Source organism: Oncorhynchus mykiss, chromosome 2 (assembly GCF_013265735.2).
Source record: "Oncorhynchus mykiss isolate Arlee chromosome 2, USDA_OmykA_1.1, whole genome shotgun sequence".
NCBI classification, from domain to species: Eukaryota; Metazoa; Chordata; class Actinopteri; order Salmoniformes; family Salmonidae; genus Oncorhynchus; species Oncorhynchus mykiss.
In genome coordinates, this window is record NC_048566.1 from 22,774,505 (window position 1) to 22,794,167 (window position 19,663).

At 45.5% G+C, this 19,663-nt stretch overlaps 2 protein-coding genes across 4 annotated transcripts; both read right to left on the minus strand.

The window, feature by feature from the left end:
* Nucleotides 1-3: 3 nt before the first annotated feature.
* si:ch211-79k12.2 (C2H2-type zinc finger protein) lies at nt 4-5,206 on the minus strand. Its single transcript, XM_021624514.2, has 3 exons — nt 4,965-5,206; nt 4,497-4,680; nt 4-4,361 (listed from the first exon to the last, which is right to left on the minus strand). The coding sequence occupies exons 1-3, from the start codon at nt 4,989-4,991 to the stop codon at nt 2,884-2,886; spliced, it is 1,689 nt and encodes a 562-aa protein (XP_021480189.1). The 5' UTR covers nt 4,992-5,206; the 3' UTR covers nt 4-2,883.
* A 333-nt stretch (nt 5,207-5,539) lies between these two features.
* Nucleotides 5,540-17,332, minus strand: LOC118938460. 3 transcript variants are annotated; one of them, XM_036942474.1, is made up of 4 exons: nt 17,246-17,332; nt 15,657-16,520; nt 8,418-9,400; nt 5,540-8,236 (listed from the first exon to the last, which is right to left on the minus strand). In XM_036942474.1, the coding sequence occupies exons 1-4, from the start codon at nt 17,295-17,297 to the stop codon at nt 6,446-6,448; spliced, it is 3,690 nt and encodes a 1,229-aa protein (XP_036798369.1). In that variant the 5' UTR covers nt 17,298-17,332; the 3' UTR covers nt 5,540-6,445. The 3 variants fall into 3 exon arrangements, with proteins under 3 accessions (XP_036798369.1, XP_036798377.1, XP_036798386.1); XM_036942482.1 differs by having other exon boundaries at nt 16,938-17,289; XM_036942491.1 differs by having other exon boundaries at nt 17,002-17,278.
* Nucleotides 17,333-19,663: the final 2,331 nt, after the last annotated feature.

Sequence of the window (19,663 nt, forward strand, 5' to 3'; positions counted from 1 at the left end):
AACCACAACCATAGCACTTACCTAGCATTTTAAAATTCTACTTTAATGGGGTAGGGATGTCCCCAAAGATCCCAGATAGCACTGACCGTGTCATGCATGGTTCTCCAACCCGGTTCCTGGAGAGCTACCCTCCTGTAGTTTTTCGCTCAGGACGGCAGCTCACCAGGATCATGATTGGAGACGTACTGCCATCTATAGGTCAATTACCTATCATTAACCAAACCTGTCCCGACTTCAGGTGGGTCCGAAAATGGTTCCGTTTACACTTAATTACATATCATGACAAGTGGAAGGACGCTCTTTACCCATGAATGACTGTTCTGCGTCGCCTGATTTTACGCAGCACTTGAGATCGTTTCAGCGCGACCAAATAAACACTTGCAAAACCTATAACAAAATAATCTCTTTCCAAAAGGTACTGTGAAATGCTGTTGAGTTTCGAGGAACCGTTAACAAACTTGAAACAGAGCCTTTTCATGGACACATTTTGATTTGTCATACTCCAAAGAACGCCCGTCTCATACGTTTTTCATTTTTCTGTTTCTAGGTAAACCAATTCTGCTATTTCTGTAGTGTCATCACTAGTGGCTTGTCATGCTATATGTCTGATATAAGATCTCCCAGATAATTGTACAAGCCTTGCCTGTTGTTGGGAATCCCAGCTGACCGTGGTTTTAGTATCAGTTTATACCAGTTAGTAAACATCGGAGACACTCAGAAGCACATCTTGGGTCAAAGAGGCTGGAATTAAATTATCATTACAAAAGGCCCTATAGATGATATTTTTAAACAACCCTGAATGACTGAGGGCAATCATTTACTGAAAACTGGTCTACGTGGAAAAACAGATGGATATATAATATGTATTTTGACAGGGAGACATCTCTTTTACAGATGAGCCCTGTCTGTATACATACACACTATATACATCAATATAGACAAATATTCACATCAACACACAATCATAGAAAACCAACACAATCTTCGGTAAAAAGGTCCTCAATCAGTCTTTTGAACTGCCCTAGAGGCTACAGAATACCAAAGAAGGGAAGTTGGCCATACAGAAGTTTCAATAGTTTCAGTGTCTGGAAAATAAAGACCACAGGCAACAGTAACATTTGAAAATAGTGGGAGGCAACACAGATATCTAGATCAATAGTTCAACCTTTTTCAGTAACTGGACCCTCACCTGAATTGTGCTCGGTCTGGACTACTCCTGAAGCACAGGGGGTTGGTGGCACCTTCATTTGGTAGGATACGCTCATGATAATGGCTGGAGCGGAATCGGTGGAATGGTATCAAATACATCAAACAAATGGTTTTCATGCGTTTGATTCCATTCCATTCCATTTACTCCATTCCGGCCATTATCATGAGCCATCCTCCCCTCAGCAGCCTCCACTTCTGAAATACCCTCTCATGTGCATTTTACCAGTATTTTCTCAAGTACCCCCTATGGATAGGCCAAGTACTCCCAGGGGTTCTAGTACCACTGGTTGGGAACCACTGATCTAGAGAAGGGTGTCAAACTCATTCCATGGAGGGCCTAGTGTCTACAGGTTTTTGTCTTTTCCTTTCCATTAAGCCCAAGACAACCACGTGTGGGGAGTTCCTTACTAATTAGTGACCGCAATTCATAAATCAAGGACAAGGGAGCAGCTAAAACCCGAAGACACTCGGACCTCCGTGGAATGAGTGACACTTGTAGCCTAGACTGACTAGTTTCAGTGTCTGTGTTTCTGCTGCTATGCTTCTAAATGTCCACTAGGTGGAGATCTGAAGCAATAGAAAACAGGTCAACAAACCATATGTCTCTGAGAAATGATCCTGATAAAAATATACTTTGTATAAGAAATATCTTCCAACATTGGAGCTATTGATCCTCAATAAAATCACTAAACCACTAACATATCAGTTGTCATGAAGTTTAGTACAGTGTGGTTTATGCAAATATATGTATTTTTTTTATGTACTAGAATGATCTAATCTGAGATCAAGGCACAATGAGCTAATTAGATAAACTGATATACGCAAGTATATAAGGGCCATACAATATCAGTTTCTATTATTACAAAATATATATTACATCATGATGCTAAATACAACATATCCTCACTTCTGCACTTACTTTTTATGTACCTTTATTTAACTAGGCAAGTCAATTAAGAACAAATTCTTATTTACGGCCTACCCCGCCCAAACCCTCCCCTAACCCGGACGACGCTGGGCCAATTGTGCGCTGCCCTATGGGACAATGTCTTACAGTGTCATATATTTGAGATGATGATATCTGTGGATTTTGCTAAACCAGTAAAATAAATAAAGAATCCAAAGCTCTCAAATATCATCTTTAGTAGCCTAATCATGGTACTTGACTTTTTCTTCTTTTTTTTTTGCCCTTTTTCTCCCCAATTTTGTGGTATCCAATTGTTTAGTAGCTACTATCTTGTCTCATTGCTACAACTCCCGTACGGGCTCGGGAGAGACGAAGGTTGAAAGTCATGCGTCCTCCGATACACAACCCTGCTTCTTAACACAGCGCGCATCCAATCCAATCTTTTTGACAAAGAGAAAATTGGACTCACAAAATGTGAAAACTATCGCAAAAGACTTCCTTAGGCCTGGAGTGCATCTTTTAAAGTGGAATTCAATCTGAAATATGTCATAGATCCCATTGATAGACACTTAATTTTTAACTTTGTCTTCTCACCCTCCCTTCACCAACATGCCTTTACACATGGTCCTCCTCGATGAGTCTCAAACTTTCAGCCTCTTCTCACCTCTCCATGTTCCCATTCCAGTTTTCCCACCTCTCCCTTAGCCTTTGATCCAACAATCTACTGCATCAAGCTTCCATCTCTCCCCCTCACCCCTCCCTCTCTCTCACCCCTCCCCCTCAGTGTCCCCCAGGTCATCCTCCTCTACCCCTTCTGTGGAGTAGTGCTCCAGAGTTTGGTGTCTGTTTCTGGAGGGAGCGTCCCCAAAACACAGCCCACAGTCCTCACAGGTGTACAGCTGAGCCCTCCCTTCCCTGCTACTGTCTGGTTCTGCTCTTCCGGAGGGGATCTTCACACCGCTAGACTGGAACTGGGGCTCTTTGTCTGAGGTTATAGTCAGACCTGACCCTGGAGGAGCAAGGAGAGACCCAGGGGAAAGGATTTTGGTCGGGGCAGGAGTAATGCTAGAGCACACGTCAGTATGGGGGCTGTTGCGTATCCTGTTTGGATTGGCACTGGGGCGTCCCACAGCAGCTGAGCTGCCTAGACTCAGTCTCCCCCTATGGGACCCACCGGCTCCTCCACCCCCTCCCATATCCGACACCATCCCATGGACAGTGCGCTGGTGGAAGCGGATGCCGGAGCGGTTGGAGAAGCCCTTCCCACAGAGGCTGCACACAAACGGCCGTTCCCCGGTGTGGATCCTTGTGTGGATCTTCAGTGCCCCCGACTGGGTGAAGCACTTCCCACACTGGGTGCAGCGGTAGGGCTTCTCACCTGTGTGGGTCCTTTGGTGGGCCCGGACCCCGGCCAGGTGGGGGAAGCCCCTCCCACAGTAGGTGCAGGCATAGGGTCTCTCCCCAGTGTGGATGCGACGGTGGATCTTCAATGCTCCCGACTGGCTGAAACTCTTGCCGCAGTCAGGGCATGAGTAGGGTCGGGCGCCGGTGTGTACGTTGAGGTGGATGCGGAGGTTGGAGTGGGAGTTGAAGGCGCGCCCGCACTCAGTGCACAGGAAGCCACCAGCCTTGTGAGCGTGCTGGGTGCGCTGGTGCTGTAGCAGCTGAGAGGGTCGGGGGAAGGAGGCTGGACAGTGCATGCATGGGTGTAGGGTGGGGGACACTGTGGTCACCCCTCCAACATGGTTCTGGGGGGGTTTGTGGCCCTGCTGGTGGTGGAGGAGCTGGGAGCAGGAGGGGAAGGAATGCTGGCAGGACAGGCAGGGGAAGGTGCCAGGGGACAGGCCATGGTGGGAGTGGTGGTGGGGCAGGCAGGTGGTAAGTGGGCAGTGGTGGTGGTAGTGGGTGTGCGTCTGGGAGAAGGGAAAGTCTGCTGCCCCCTGTTGGTGGTGCAGTAGCTGGGTGCAGGTCTGGAAGCCCCGGCGGCAGCAGAAACAAGGGAAGGTGGGAATTTGAGGCAGGGGGCTTGGTGAAGAAGTACCCTGGTTAGTGGAAGTGGTAGGGGCTGGGCTGGGGCTATGGGTGCTGGTCTCCTTGTCCTGACTATGGGGCTGACTGAGCTCTGGGCTGTAGGTGCTGCTGGGCTCGGGCTGTGAGGACACAGTGCCTCTGGGCTTTATGGTCTGGAAGGAGGAAAATGAGGAAGAGTATGGGCAGCCAGGGCAAGTGCAGGTATGGTGCTGAGCTGTGTACAAGTGGGGGAAAAGACAAAAGCAAGAAAATAGATTTATTATAAAGCCAGACAAGCCATTACCTACGAAAACAAGTTTCCTTAGTATTCCCTGTCCTTTCCTATTACTCCACAATGTTCTCTACTCACCTTGTCCACTGATTTCTCTGGCCTCTCTAATGCTCTCTGCCTGGACCTGGACCTGTCTGGGCTGGGCTGAGCCTGGGGCTGAGCCTGGGCCTGCTGGTGGGGCGTCTTTTAGCCCCAGAGCCCCCCCAGACACCATCAGGTCTCCAATGAACTGGTGCATCTCCAACCAGGAGCATGGGTCATGCTGGGTGGGGAAATTAAGAGGAAGGATAGGTGTCAATTGTAAATAGCAATGAGATTGCTTATACTACAACATGTTTAATTTGTGACTTACATATACATATACATTATCAATAGTTATCCGTTTAACAAATATTTAAACTGTATTATAAATCTTTTTTTACAATAATACTTTTTTAATCCAAGACTGATTTTTGATTCCTTTCTTATTATGGATACAAATAGGCTACACAATCATATTCTCACTTCTTCAAAATATGCATTTTATTGACAGGCCTATATACTTACGCTCACAGCGAACTTGTCTTTGTCCATGTAGAATAATGTGTACAGTTATACAAAGTTTTTTGCCGTCTGTTCGTTTCATCAGCCTACATTGCTCGAAGAAAGAGAAAGGAATTTGCGCTTCGTAACCCAACGGTCTTCCGATCGACACTGAAAGGGATATATATTGCAAGCTGTTGTGTGTTCTTTACGCCCGCCACATTTCCCTACTTGTGTTATCTTCGCCGGATTTGACAAATTATTTCCGGGCTTTCTTACCATGTGACAATATTTGTAGTCTTTTCTTCAACCGAGCTCTGTACTGTGCGCATTAGCACTATCCAACTGTCTCGAGGAGGTAGGCCTATATAATTACAGACCTACCTAGCCGAGTTCATCATTTATTAACATTTCAAAATTCAACACTGGAATTACAACGCGTTGGTTAAATGTTAAGTTATGTTATATTAATATCTATATCAGTGTGTTTACAATGAGATACAAACACTTACCATAGTGCCTTCCCGCGTTCCTCTCCAGCACTCAAGTGTTGTTCTGTATAGGTCAATGAAAGAAGCCTTTCCAAGAAAATCCCTCCATACCATTCCGACACGTTGATCTTTATTTGTATCCTTTAAGATCCCAATTTCTGAACAGAATGTTTTAAAACTCTACAAAACACTGTAACCATTCAGTTGAAGTTGGGGTAAGACATTCAACGTGATAGAAAAAGATATACAAGTAAATTTAACATTACAATTGGACAGCACATATTTCTTGCATATTTTACCCATTATGGAACTCAAATCAAACAAAAACCGAGCTGTTGAGAAACATTTCTCAGAAAGTTGACAGTACATTAAATCCTGGCTCCCAAACATTCTCCATCAGTACCTGAATAAGAAACCTTGGCGACTGAAGTCCCATACAGCAGCTTATATTGAATAGAAACTACAAAATTACAATGACATTCAATTGAAGACTAACTAGACAACCTATAACAAAAAAATAACAAATAAGTTATGTTGGTATAGTCAAATAGATATGGAGTGTTTGGAAATGTGTGCGGTAACACTGGAAGAAGAGCATGATCCTATTGCCAGCATACGCAACTACTGTAATATAGAAAACAATAGCCACTATTTACCCTAATCTCAATCGCTTGCCACACAGTAAGCAGCTAACAACCAGGATTGTTGGCTAGCTCAGTAAGCACTAGCAGGTACATTAAACATAGCTATTGAAGACTTGCAATGTCTAACAAAAAAAATCACTGGAATACAGGAAGGCAACCAAATCCCGAGGGCAAATTAATGTAGAGGCATGGTTTATCAAAATCACCACTAATTCACAAAATGTGTTGCTATTATGATTTAATAACAGGCCTAGTATGAATTGTTTTACATTAGGCTTGGTTGTTGTCCTCTGTTCCTCGGGCCATTAAAAAGCAGCCTAATTAACATTGTTGTCAGCAATCTTATTTTTTACTCTGTAAAGTACTGCCCTTATAATAAACAGTCGTGTAGGGCTCTAGGCTTTTCCCTTGTCCTTAGTGACCTTCGTCTTTTACATGGTGGTGAGGAGGGAGGAGATGGGATGGGAGAGGAGGGGAGCTGTGTCTCTGGGTTATGGGCTGTGGGTTCATCAACAGGTGTGTCAGACTCCTCCGTTCCATCCATCTCCTCTGTTCCATCCTTCTCTTTCCTCTCCTCCGTTCCATCCTTCTCCTCCAATCCAGCCTTCTCTTTCCTCTCCTCCGTTCCATCCTTCTCCTCCAATCCAGCCTTCTCTTTCCTCTCCTCCGTTCCATCCTTCTCTTTCCTCTCCTCCGTTCCATCCTTCTCTTTCCTCTCCTCCAATCCAGCCTTCTCTTTCCTCTCCTCCAATCCAGCCTTCTCTTTCCTCTCCTCCGTTCCATCCTCCTCTTTCCTCTCCTCCGTTCCATCCTCCTCTTTCCTCTCCTCCGATCCATCCTGCTCCGATCCATCCTTCTGCTCTTTCCTCTCCTCCGATCCACCCTTATCTGCTTTCCTCTCCTCTGTTGCTCCATCCTTCTCGCCACCATCAAGCGCTTCCTCTACACGGTCTCCTTCCATGTTCCTCTCCTCTGCTTTCACCGCCACATCACAACTGGCTGGGTTCCCTCCATTCAACCTTAAGTCAAGCACACAGCCTGGGGTGCCCCCATCCCATCTCAAGTCCAGCCCCACGTCTGGCTCCATCTTCCTCTTCAATGCTGTCAGCGGGCTGGACCAACAGAAGTCTGTGCTCTGTGTTCCACTGTCAGGCTCTAGAGACAGTGGTTCCTGCTTTATATGGACTAAGCCCCGAAGCATTTTGGAGTGCAAAGAGCTGACTGACTCGATTTTCAGCTGATTCACTGGATCCACTTTGGCAGTGTTCTTCTGTTTGACGGTCAGGAGCTGTAGTGTTGACGGGACTCCCGGCTTTGATGCCTTCTTAATTTGAGACTGAGCTGTTCCATCATCTCTGCTGTCATTTTGCCTGTCTTCATCTCCTCTCCCTTCTCCATTTTCCCCCTTCTGAGCCATAGCCTCCATTTTAGAATCCTCCCCTGGCTCCTTCTTACTCTGAAAGACTATCCCCTTTTTATCACCTGTTAAACTTGTGAATACTTCTTCCTCAGTCTCCTCTGCAAACCCAGGGTCTCTCGGTTCAGTCTTGACTACAAGGTTAGCAGAAGGAGTGGAGCAAGTCGACTTGTTAGACAGATCAAGAGGTAGTAAATTAGCAGGCTCCTGTTCGTAGTCAGCTGTCTTTAATGCCAGATCCAGCGGGGCATCAGAGGAGTAGCGCCGGTTTGCCTCTGCTATGAGGCTCAGGCCCGGCTCAGAGGTGAAGCTGGACTGGCACAGCACCGGAGGAGGGGCTCCTGGATTTGGTGCTGGGTTGAGGACCTTCCACTGGGACTGGGTGCCTGAGAGGGCTGGAAGCTGGGCGGTGGAGGATGGGCCAGAGAGGCCAGAGGCCAGAGGGGTGTTGGCAGGGACAAACATGACCAAGGACACCCCAGGAGGCGGCTGTTTGTCCAGGCTGAGCTTCCACAGCCCCTTGGTGGGTTGGTCAGGGCTCACCACACGGACAGTAGTGGTGTTATGGACTCCCATAGTGACTCTGGCAGGGGCAGAGCCTGGCATTCTCATCAGAGTAGGAAGTGGTGCTGACACTTGACTCTCTGGTTTCTTCACAGGAGCAGGGAGATGCCTTGGAGCGAGCTGGGGTAGGGGTTTGGAAGGAGCAGCAGGGGGGTCCTTCCGTAGTTTCTTTGGAGCCATCTGCACAAAGAGAGAGTTACAACAGTGAACAGAGAGCTACTTGTACCCTTCTCTATCCAATCCAACTTAAACTAACTAAACTAAACTAATATGAAAATACTTTTATTCCAAAGAGCCATATACAGTGACAAACATATATCAGTGTACTGCAACAGTCCTTAGGGGGGTAACCCATACTCACCACAGGAGGGGGTTTGCGTCCACAGTCCTTGAGGTGGCTCTCGTAACCCTGCTGGTGAGGGAAGCCCAGGCCACAGTTCTTACACAGACAGGGCCTCGACCCTGCGTGGCCCCCCATGTGTGACATCAGCATCAAGGCCGAGCGGAAGCCCTTGCCGCACTCGGAGCAGGTCATCACCCTCTGGTGGGCCCCGGCGTGATTCTTCAGCTCGTCAGCCGTGGAGAAGGCCTGGCCACACTCCATACAGCGGATCTCATCCCCCTTGGTCCCCTGCTGGCCCCAGCAGCCCGTCTCCCTCTTGTGCCTCTGGAAGTCGTTGTGGCTCTGAAAGACGCCCAGGCATGCCACACAGTGGAGCCGCTCCGGCTCACACTCGTGCTTACGGTAGAGCCTGGCCAGGCGGAAATGTGCACGGCACTGGATGCAGGTGTAAGGCAGCAGGCCCAGGTGGGAGAAGCTGTGCTTGAGGAGGGCATTCTTGCGGCTGAAGTTCATGGGGCAGTCGGTGCAGCGATAGCTGCGGACACAGCCCCGCTCCTTGTGGCGGCGGAGAGAGCGGCGCAGGCGGAAGCGGCGGCAGCACTGCAGACACACGTGGTCCGCCAGCTCGCGCTTGTGCTCCTCCAGGTGCTCCTCACACTTGGTCAGGCAGGTGAAGATGCGCTTGCATGCGTCACACTCATAGAACTCCTTCTCAAAGTGGGACTTGGATAGGTGGTCCTTCAAACCCTGCTCAGAATCGAAGCCCTTCAGGCAAACACGGCAGCGGAGCTGTACGGGTGGGACTGAGGTCTGGGGCAGGGCGTGCGTCCGCAGGTGGGAGCGGTAGTTGGCCAGCTGACAGAAGCGCTTACCACACTCGGCACAGCAGTAGGGGCGTGCCCCTGTGTGCAGGTTCATGTGTTCCTGGAGCTGGAAGCTGGAGGAAAGGACGAGGTCACAGACGCTACAGCGGTGTTCGCCTGAACCTCCAGGCTCTGCTTCTGAAAGGCAAAGGGGGAAGGGTGTTAAAGGTACAGCAGTCAAAACGTTTTCAGGAAATTGATGATATTTGGATGAAACCAGATCAAACTGGGATACCTAAAGTATGAAGAATGACTGTTGCTTCTTCATTGATAAGTTTGATTATAAAGTTACTGGTCCCCTCCCCAATGTCAAACACCAGGATTCAAGAGGTGGGAATATTAAGGGCATATTGTGACATCACAAAATCTCAAATTTGAATAGACCAATGGTATTGTCATATTCTCTTACCTCGTTTCGGAGAGGCGTGGTTTACATAGCTAGGTAACTAGTCTACTACTGGTGCCAAAATGTGACTATACTGTATTTGCTGACACAGTGCAATTAGAGGTTTCCCCTATTCATCTAAGGCTAAGATACTTAGAAGTTTCTGCTTTCATCTGTGTCGTGTGTTAGCTAGTAGCTGGCTAGCCAGGTCTTCAGACAGCATGAAACAAAAGCGGGGGAAGGGTTGCCAAGAACTCAGACGCAGTTGTCATGTCATTACATCAAGAGACATGCTAAATAGAAGATTCATACAAACTTCTTGACATTGATAGCAGAGGTGTGGACTCGAGTCACATGCTGTACAGCTAGCTATAGGATCGGATGCAGCGCAAACATGCAGCTCCAAAAATGTTTGGTGATTAATAATATTTACTGTTTACTTTGCAAGCTCACCAGCAATGGGGCTTCAAACAACTAGCATACGTCTACTGCTCTCTTGGTATGTCAACATTGCTTGAAATTAATCATTTACTTGCATTTGGAATTTGTTGTTAAAATGAATAATTACATAATCAACATAAAGAACAGGGCTGTCTGGTATCCTCAATAAATAGACAAAGACTTGTAGTTGAACAAGTCATTGCATGAAAATATATTTTTTTTTACTTGACGTGCGACTCGACTAGCTCTTAGAACGCACGACTTGGACTTGACCCAACCCGTTCTACATGGGACTCAACATGAGAACCGGACCTTGTGACTTGACCCAACCAATTCTACATGGGACTCAACATGAGAACCGGACCTTGTGACTTGACCCAACCAATTCTACATGGGACTCAACATGAGAATTGGACCTTGTGACTTGAGACTTGCAACACGAATAATAATGACTTGCTTCCACCTCGGACTGACAGTCATGACATATGAACATTGTCTGGTAGTCAATGTACAAAACATGAACATTGAGTTGCACCCCTTTTGCCCTCAGAACAGCCTCCACTCGTCAGGGCCTGGACTCTACAAGGTGTCGAAACGGTTCCAATGGGATGTAGACCCATGTTGAATCCAATGCTTCCCACAGTTGTGTCAAGTTGGTTGGTTTCCCTTTGGTGGTGGACCATTCTTGATAGACAGGGGATACTGTTGAGCTTAACAAACTCAGCAGCGTTGCAGTTATTGACATAAACCGGTGCGCCTGGGACCTACCTCGTTGTAAAGGCACTTAAATCTTTTGTCGTCTCGCCTATTCAACCTCAATGGCACACACACAAAATCCATGTCTCAATTGGCCAGTGGAGTAAAAAAAACGCATAATTAGCAGTTCCATTTAGTCAGCAGTTTGGCCAGGCCAAATATATACACATTCCTTTTTTCTTGAAACATTAATATCTCATCGCCTTGAAACCTGGGCTTCCTATTTTACTCGTAACATTACTAACTTTTACTTGCATTGAAAAATATTTGTCAGAACTTTGTCAGAATTTCCTTGACTGCCTGGTAGGGAAGAGTGGGGGAAATGTTGAGAGTTGCACACTCACTATTAGTATGGGGAGACCATGGAAAATTGTAAAAACCTTAGAGAGAGAGAGAGAGAGATATATATATATATATATTGTAGACATGTTTGCACAGTGGGGAACCTATTGGACCTGCAGTGTATTACAGGCTTTTGATGCTGAAAAGGACCTGCAGGAAGGTACCCTTCCTGCAGGCTCATCCTGACACGACCCTCCAGGATGACAAGGCCACCAGCCATACTACTCGTTCTGTACGTGATTTCCTGTAAGACAGGAATGTCAGTGTTCTGCCATGGCCAGCGAAGAGCCCGGATCTCAATCCCATTGAGCACGTCTGGGACCTGTTGGATCGGAGGGTGAGGGCTAGGGCCATTCCCCGCCACGCTGATCCTCAACCCAGGAGCCCCTCAGGGGTGCTTGCTCAGTCTCCTGCTGTTCTCCCTGTTCACTCATGACTGCACAGCCAGGCACGACTCCAACACCATCATTAAGTTTGCCAATGACACAACAGTGGTAGGCCTGACATATAGGCTGTCTCGCCAACAACAATGAAACAACTTATAGGGAGGTGGTCAGAGACCTGGCTGGGGGGTGCCAGGACAACAGCCTATCCCTCAATGTGATCATGACAAAAGAGATGATTGTAGACTACAGGAAAAAGAGGACCGAGCACACCCCCATTCTCATCAACGGGGCTGCAGTGGAGCAGGTTGAGAGCGTCAAGCTCCTTGGTGTCCACATCACTAACAAGCGAACATGGTCCAAGAACACCAAGACAGTTGTGAAGAGGGCACGACAAAACCTCTTCCCCCTGAGGAGACTGAAAAGATTTGGCATGGGTCCTCAGATCCTCAAAAGGTTCTACAGCTGCACCATCGAGAGAATCCTGACTGGTTGCATCACTGCCTGGTATGGCAACTGCTCGGCCTCCGGCAGCAAGGCACTACAGAGGGTAGTGCCGAACGGCCCAGTACATCACTGGGGCCAAGCTTCCTGCTATCCAGGACTTCTATACCAGGCGGTGTCAGAGGAAAACCCTAAAAATTGTAAAAGACTCCAGCCACCCTAGTCATAGACTATTTTATCTGCTACCGCACGGCAAGCGGTACCAGAGCACCAAGTCTAGGTTCAAGAGGCTTCTAAACAGCTTCTACCCCCAAGCCATAAGGACTTCTAAACATCTAGTCAAATGGCTACCCAGACTTTTGCATTGTCCCCCCCCCTCCTCTCTTTTACACCGCTGCTACTCTGTTGTTATTATCATTGCATAGTCACTTTAATAACTCTACCTGCATGTACAGTCGTGGCCAAAAGTTGAGAATGACACAAATATTAATTTTCACAAAGTCTGCTGCTGCCTGTTTGTATGATGGCAATTTTCATATACTCCAGAATGTTATGAAGAGTGATCAGATGAATTGCAATTCATTGCCAAGTCCCTCTTTGCCATGCAAACTGAATCCCCAAAAAACATTTCCACTGCATTTCAGCCCTGCCACAAAAGGACCAGCTGACATCATGTCAGTGATTCTCTCATTAACACAGGTGTGAGTGTTGACGAGGACAAGGCTGGAGATCACTCTGTCATGCTGATTGAGTTCGAATAGCAGACTGGAAGCTTCAAAATGAGGGTGATGCTTGGAATCATTGTTCTTCCTCTGTCTATCATGGTTACCTGCAAGGAAACACGTGCCATCATCATTGCTTTGCACAAAAAGGGCTTCACAGGCAAGGATATTGCTGCCAGTAAGATTGCACCTAAATCAACCATTTATCGGATCATCAAGAACTTCAAGGAGAGCGGTTCAATTGTTGTGAAGAAGGCTTCAGGGCGCCCAAGAAAATCCAGCAAGTGTCAGGGCCGTCTCCTAAAGTTGATTCAGCTGCGGGATCAGGGCAACACCAGTAAAGAGATTGCTCAGGAATGGCAGCAGGCAGGTGAGAGTGCATCTGCACGCACAGTGAGGCCAAGACTTTTGGAGGATGGCCTGGTGTCAAGAAGGGCAGCAAAGAAGCCAATTCTCTCCAGGAAAAACATCAGGGACAGACTGATATTCTGCAAAAGGTACAGGGATTTAACTGCTGAGGACTGGGGTAAAGTAATTTTCTCTGATGAATCCCCTTTCCGATTGTTTGGGGCATTCAAAAAAAAGCTTGTCCGGAGAAGACAAGGTGAGCGCTACCATCAGTCCTGTGTCATGCCAACAGTAAAGCATCCTGAGACCATTCATGTGTGGGGTTGCTTCTCAGCCAAGGGAGTGGGCTCACTCACAATTTTGCCTTAGAACACAGCCATGAATAAAGAATGGTACCAACACATCCTCCGAGAGCAACTTCTCCCAACCATCCAGGAACAGTTTGGTGATGAACAATGCCTTTTCCAACATGATGGAGCACCTTGCCATAAGGCAAAAGTGATAACTAAGTGGCTCGGGGAACAAAACATCAATATTTTGGGTCCATGGCCAGGAAACTCCCCAGACCTTAATCCCATTGAGAACTTGTGGTCAATCCTCGATGCGGGTGGACAAACAACCCAAATTCTGACAAACTCCAAGCATTGATTATGCAAGAATGTGCTGCCATCAGTCAGGATGTGGCACAGAAGTTAATTGACAGCATGCCAGGGCGGATTGCAGAGGTCTTGACAAAGAAAGGACAACACTGCAAATATTTACTCTTTGCATCAACTTCATGTAATTGTCAATAAAAGTAATTGACATTTATTAAATGCTTGTAATTATACTTCAGTTTTCCATAGTAACATCTGACAAAATATCTAAAGACACTGAAGCAGCAAACTTTGTGGAAATTAATATTTGTGTCATTCTCAAAACCTTTGGCCACAACTGTACATATTACCTCAACTAACCGGTGCCCCCGCACATTGACTCTGTACCGGTACCCCCCTGCACAGTATAAAGTCTCACTATTGTTATTTTACTGCTGCTCTTTAATTACTTGTTAGTTTTATTTCTTATCCGTATTTTTTTTAACTGCATTGATGGTTAGGGGCTCGCAAGTAAGTGTTTCACTGTTGTATTTGGCGCATGTGACTAATAAAATTTGATTTGATAAATGACAGTGAAAAGAACGAAGCCTGTACAGAATACAGGCTTCCTGTTTGCAATAAGGCACTTAAGTAATACTGCAAAAAATTTGGCTAGGAATTATTATTATAATTTTTTTTTTACCTCAATACAAAGCGTTATGTTTGGGGAAAATTCAACACAAAACATCACTGAGTACCACTCTACACATTTTCAAGCATGGTGGTGGCTGCATCATGTTATGGGTAGGCTTGTTATCGGCAAGGACTGGAACGGGATTTATTTTTTTTGATAAAAAGAAACGGAATAGAGCTAAGCACAGGCAAAATCCTAGAGGAATACATGGTTCAGTTTGCTTTCCAACAGACACTGGAAGACAAATTCATCCTCCAGTTGGACAATTACCTAAAACTCAAGGCCAAATACACACAAGTTGCTTACCAAAACAACATTGAATGTTCTTGGGTGGCCTAGTTACAGTTTTGACTTAAAACCGTCTTGAAAATCAATGGCAAGACTTGAAAATGGCTGTCTAGCAATGATCAACAACCAATTTGACACAGAATATTTTTTTAAGAATAAATGGGCAAATATTGTACAATCCAGGTGTGCAATGCTCTTAAATACAAAGCTCTTTAATCCCTGCCAAAAGTGACTAACATGTATTGACTCAGGGGGTTGAATACATATCTAATCAAGATAGTGTTTTATTTTCCATCAAACATTTTTTGTGTAGATTGTTGACAAAAAATTACAATGAAATCCATTTTAATCCCACTTTTGAACCTCCCCCTGTAAAGTGAACTGAAATTGAAACTGAAGTTGTCCAAGAACTAGCTAGCTCACCTGATAAACAGTGCTGACAATTCCTTTTGGGCTAGCTAGCTAAATTATATAGCCAACATTTTTTCTATATGGATGCTGTTACATAACCAAACAGTTGGATACATTTTTTTGTGTGAAACCATTATGTGATGTATGACAGAATTGAATGTTCAATGCAATTTCAATGTTGTTTTAGTTGCTTTTTGTATCAGCAAATTTGCTTGAGATAATCTCACTGCAAACATGTTGCTTGACATCGGTGTTTGAAAAAAACTTCACTCAAGGTGAGCTCCTCGCCTCACTCAGTCTACTAGCTCCCCGCCCACTCAGTCTGCCTTTTCAGACTTCCTGGTAGTTTGACAAATTTTGAGCATTTTTAATCAGGGAAAAAATATTACAGTTGATGTTTTAGTCACTCAAAAGGCTATTTTACAATGGAATCAGAATGACTGTTTGGGAGCTTTAACAAACAACATGAATAGGAAATAAGCATAGACGTGTACTTTAACGTATGTGAACTTACAACTGTTTTAAGCTAAAAAATGTTGTTTGACAATAAGGCAAAAAAATGTTGCTTGACAATAAGGTATTAAGATTTTAGATCTGTAGCCTACCTGGGTCCAGTTCCTCATCCTCCTCTTCCTCTTCGTCATCATCCTCATTCTCAGAAACCTCACTGTCATCTGTTTCCTCAGAATCCTCCTCTAAACTCTTTGCAACTTCTGCTTCTTTCTCTTTCGGTTCTTGCACTTTCCCATCATCGAAAACACCTTTCCCTCCTCCAATTTTTTCACCTGGTTCTTCTTCCTCAGCAACTGCCCTTCCTGGCGTCCCTGTGTTTACAGGTTTTGGAGTGGTCTGAAATATTGCAGTCTGGTCTGCCAGTGGCAGCTCAGAATCATTCGTAATGGTTCTTAAGTGTTCAACAGGGGGAGTGGAAGTAGCTGGTACAGACGTCAACACAGTACCAACTCCAATACGAGACACAGATATCAGGACAGTTTTAGTTATTTTGGGGTTTTGGTGAAGGCTATTGCTTTGACCACTTACTAAACTCTTGGGTAGCAATATGGGACTAACAGGCCGTGAAGTGTGTGGCACTGCCACAGGTTTGTGTGTAGAAGGAGGGGGTGGGCAGAGTATTGTCAGTGTCTCAGGGGGACCACATGGATTTGGGGTTACTGTAATATGAGTGCCAGTCTGTGAGGCAACCTGCTGAACTGTAGAAGCAGTCTGTGAGTCTACAGAAACCAGCTGATCTACATCGACCAGTTCTGGGACCACAGCTGTGGGGGTGAGAGCAGCAGGAGGCGGCGAGGAACTGGGGGTTTGGAGGTTAGCCAGGGATAAAGGGGATATATTGTTAGAGGCCGAAGGCGATGGTGTTTCCTTCACACAGGTTGTTTCTCTGGGCTGCAAGATGTCAGGGAACCCTAGTTCTGTCAGCTGGATATCGATGGTGAAGTCTGACATGGTACCTGTGAGACAAACACAATCTATTGATATAATTCTCTAATGCCGCCATTTCAGGATCAGGACAAAAGCCATCAGAATTATGTACAGTAAGACCAGACCATAATACAATTCTAGTGTCACTAAAAGTAACTGCCATTACAAAACAAAATGTTGAATGCTTTTATACTAAAGTTGGCAGAAAACGTCAGAAAACAGCTAAGACAATGTATGTTTGACACTGATTCTGAAATATTCAAAAAGTAACTAGCCATATTCAAGCAAGTGCAGTGAGCGAGCTAAATACATGAACGCACTGACTGTGACGGCAACATTCACCATATTAACTTTGAATTGTAGCTAGCTAACGGTAGCTAGTTACTTAGCCAACCTAATTAAAATCATAAGCGCAAAAATGCCCCACGTCAATAAAAACTACCTACCTACTACAACTATTGACAGAATAAGCAGGTAAATTATGACGACATAAGGACTTCCGCAGATCACCTCAGTTCTGATTGCAACAGTGAAGATGGCTAATTTTCAGATGCTCCACCTGGACAGAAACACCTTGTGGCCGTGAAGGCATGCGCTCTTCACTGTCCGAAAAATATCCAGAAACTATCATATGTGATTGATCTGTGATATTGTATAACGCTTGTTGCACAATGTTACTATCTAGCCTAAATACTGGTTAAAACGTATGTTCAATTTTTTTTGTAACACCATTTGTTGTAATTGAATCACTCACAAACCGCGACCGATCTGCTTCCGTCTTCTACACAACAGTGGGACAAAAACATCCGGCACTTTACACACTTAATGACACCTACTGTCGTGGAGGGGTATTACAATAACAAATAATATTTGACTCTAAGAAGAGGCTCTTATCCAGAGTGACTTACAGGAGAAATTGGGGTTAAGGTCCTTGCCCAATGGCACATTGGCAGATTTTTCACCTAGTGGGCTCAGGATTCGAACCAACGAACTTTCAGTTACTGGACAACACTCTTAACCACTAGGCTACCTGCCTGACCTGTGAATGGAACTTTGCACAGAGTGTGAAAAAGCATAAAACTACAAGGGGGATATTTAATGCCAGAACATTTTTTATTATTTTTTTGGGATGCGTCTGTAAAATAATGATTTCACATATTCTCAACATTTTTTAAAAACAGTATGTGCCTCCTGTTTTCTGAACAAAATGCTGCAATAAAAAAATTTAAGATTATGATATGCAGTCCTGACAAGACTATGCAGAAGGGGATTCTGCACCTGAACGATCCATACTCTGCAGCTCCTCCTCCTCATTGCTGGAGGGTAATGAAGAGTCACTGTGATGAGGAGTGGTGAAGTTTATCTCCAAGATCTGGAAGGTGGCACCTGAACTCTCCCTCTGTGGGTTTGTTGAGTTTGCTCTGTGTGCTGCCTGAGCTGCTGCATATGCTGCCTGAGCCATTGCCTTCCCTATGGCCCTCCAGGAATTGCTGCAGAGGTTCTGGCTTTTGTGCTTGCAGAACAAATGATGGCTGCCAAAATAGCCCCCACAGGTGGTACACTGGACCAGTCGAGGGTTGCACTTGTGTTTGTGGAGCACGCCTGGTGACCAGAACTCTCGAGAGCAGGCCAGGCAGACATGAGTAGGTTTGGGGCGGGTGTAGGGTTTCAGCAGCATATGAGCAACGCCTTTAGGCCGGCCTGGGCCACGTTTGGAGAAGGCAGGACGAGGATAGCGAGGCAGAGCTAAGCTGTGCATGTTGACCTGGTGTCTGATGAGGAGCATGTCATTCTTGAATATGCGGCAACACATGTTGCATGAATGAAGGTGCCTTTCCTTGACATGATGGTGCAGAAGAATAGGCAGAGCAAAAGTTTCTTGGCAGAATCGGCACAGCAAGGGACCCGGGGACACCACATCAGGCTCAGGGGTCTGGAAGACACTCTGGTTTGCCTCCAGGGATGGTGGAAAGGAAAACGAGGAGAAGCCCAGATCTATGGTGTCAGGAGAGGGGAGCTGAAGTGGAATATCCCAGGTGGGCTCAGCAGTCGTCTGACTCAGGTTTGGTTTCATGTCAATGGAGAGGTTCAGAACAGGATCCCTAAGGACCACAAGGCACTGGACACAGAAGGACGAATTTCTAAGGGAATCTCTCCAGCCACAATTATGGCAGTAGATCTTCTTTGGACTCAGGTCCAATGGCTCTTCCTCAGGAGATGCAGAGGATTGTGGAGCAGTGGGATTTCCTGGTGGGCAGAACAAAAAATATATATATGACAAGGACATCAATTCAGCAAAACAACATTTTGGAAAAATTGCCTAGAAGTCCCCAGTTCAAGCGGATCAAAGTGGGCATTCATAAAATGATGTGCAAGTCCCTGGCATAAAAGGAACACAGAGGAGAGCTGTGCAATAAAGATGCAAAATACCTGTAAAATCAAACCCAGGTCTCGCTCTGTTTTTTGGTGGCATCTCTAAATGTATCCAGCCCTCAGGTCGAATATGGTATTGAAGCTTGATGATTGAGAACACGTAAACAGGGGACCAAATGAATCAGGTGAGATCAATTGGATAAGTTCAATAAATTATAGGTTTACATTTATTTTTAATAGCTACATGGCTCTATAAAAAACAGTGGTTCCAATATAAAGACGAACTATGTGTGTAGGAAACTGTTTTACAAATCAGCAAGCTCACAAGATACTTTAAGCTTAGATCCATTTTGTTAACGCAAAAAAGCAACTCAAAGGTAACTTTATTTTAGAAACGCAATACTTTCTTTTAAACAGCAGAGGGCGTAGTAAACACAATTATGTTAATCTTGCTATCAGCACAGGGCATCTGCTGTCGTCTTAATTACTCTGCGCGACGGCAAAACCCCTATATTTCATTTAGATTCAGTTTTTTCGTTAATCCATCATACTCTACAAATAGCCTGTCCACTTTTTCAATTACCTGCGCTAGGTGAGGGATTACGTTTGGGATTGTCCGCAGAAATGTTGGTTGACCTATGGTCAGTGATTTCTTTGGGCCTACTTACTACCTTTAAGAATGTTTTAATTCCGAATTTAATTGATAATCGTCTGTCTGTAGTTACAGCTGCTAGGCAATAGCGGGTGACGTCACAAAGCACAAATTAATAAAAATAGGGGGTAATGAAGGACACATTGA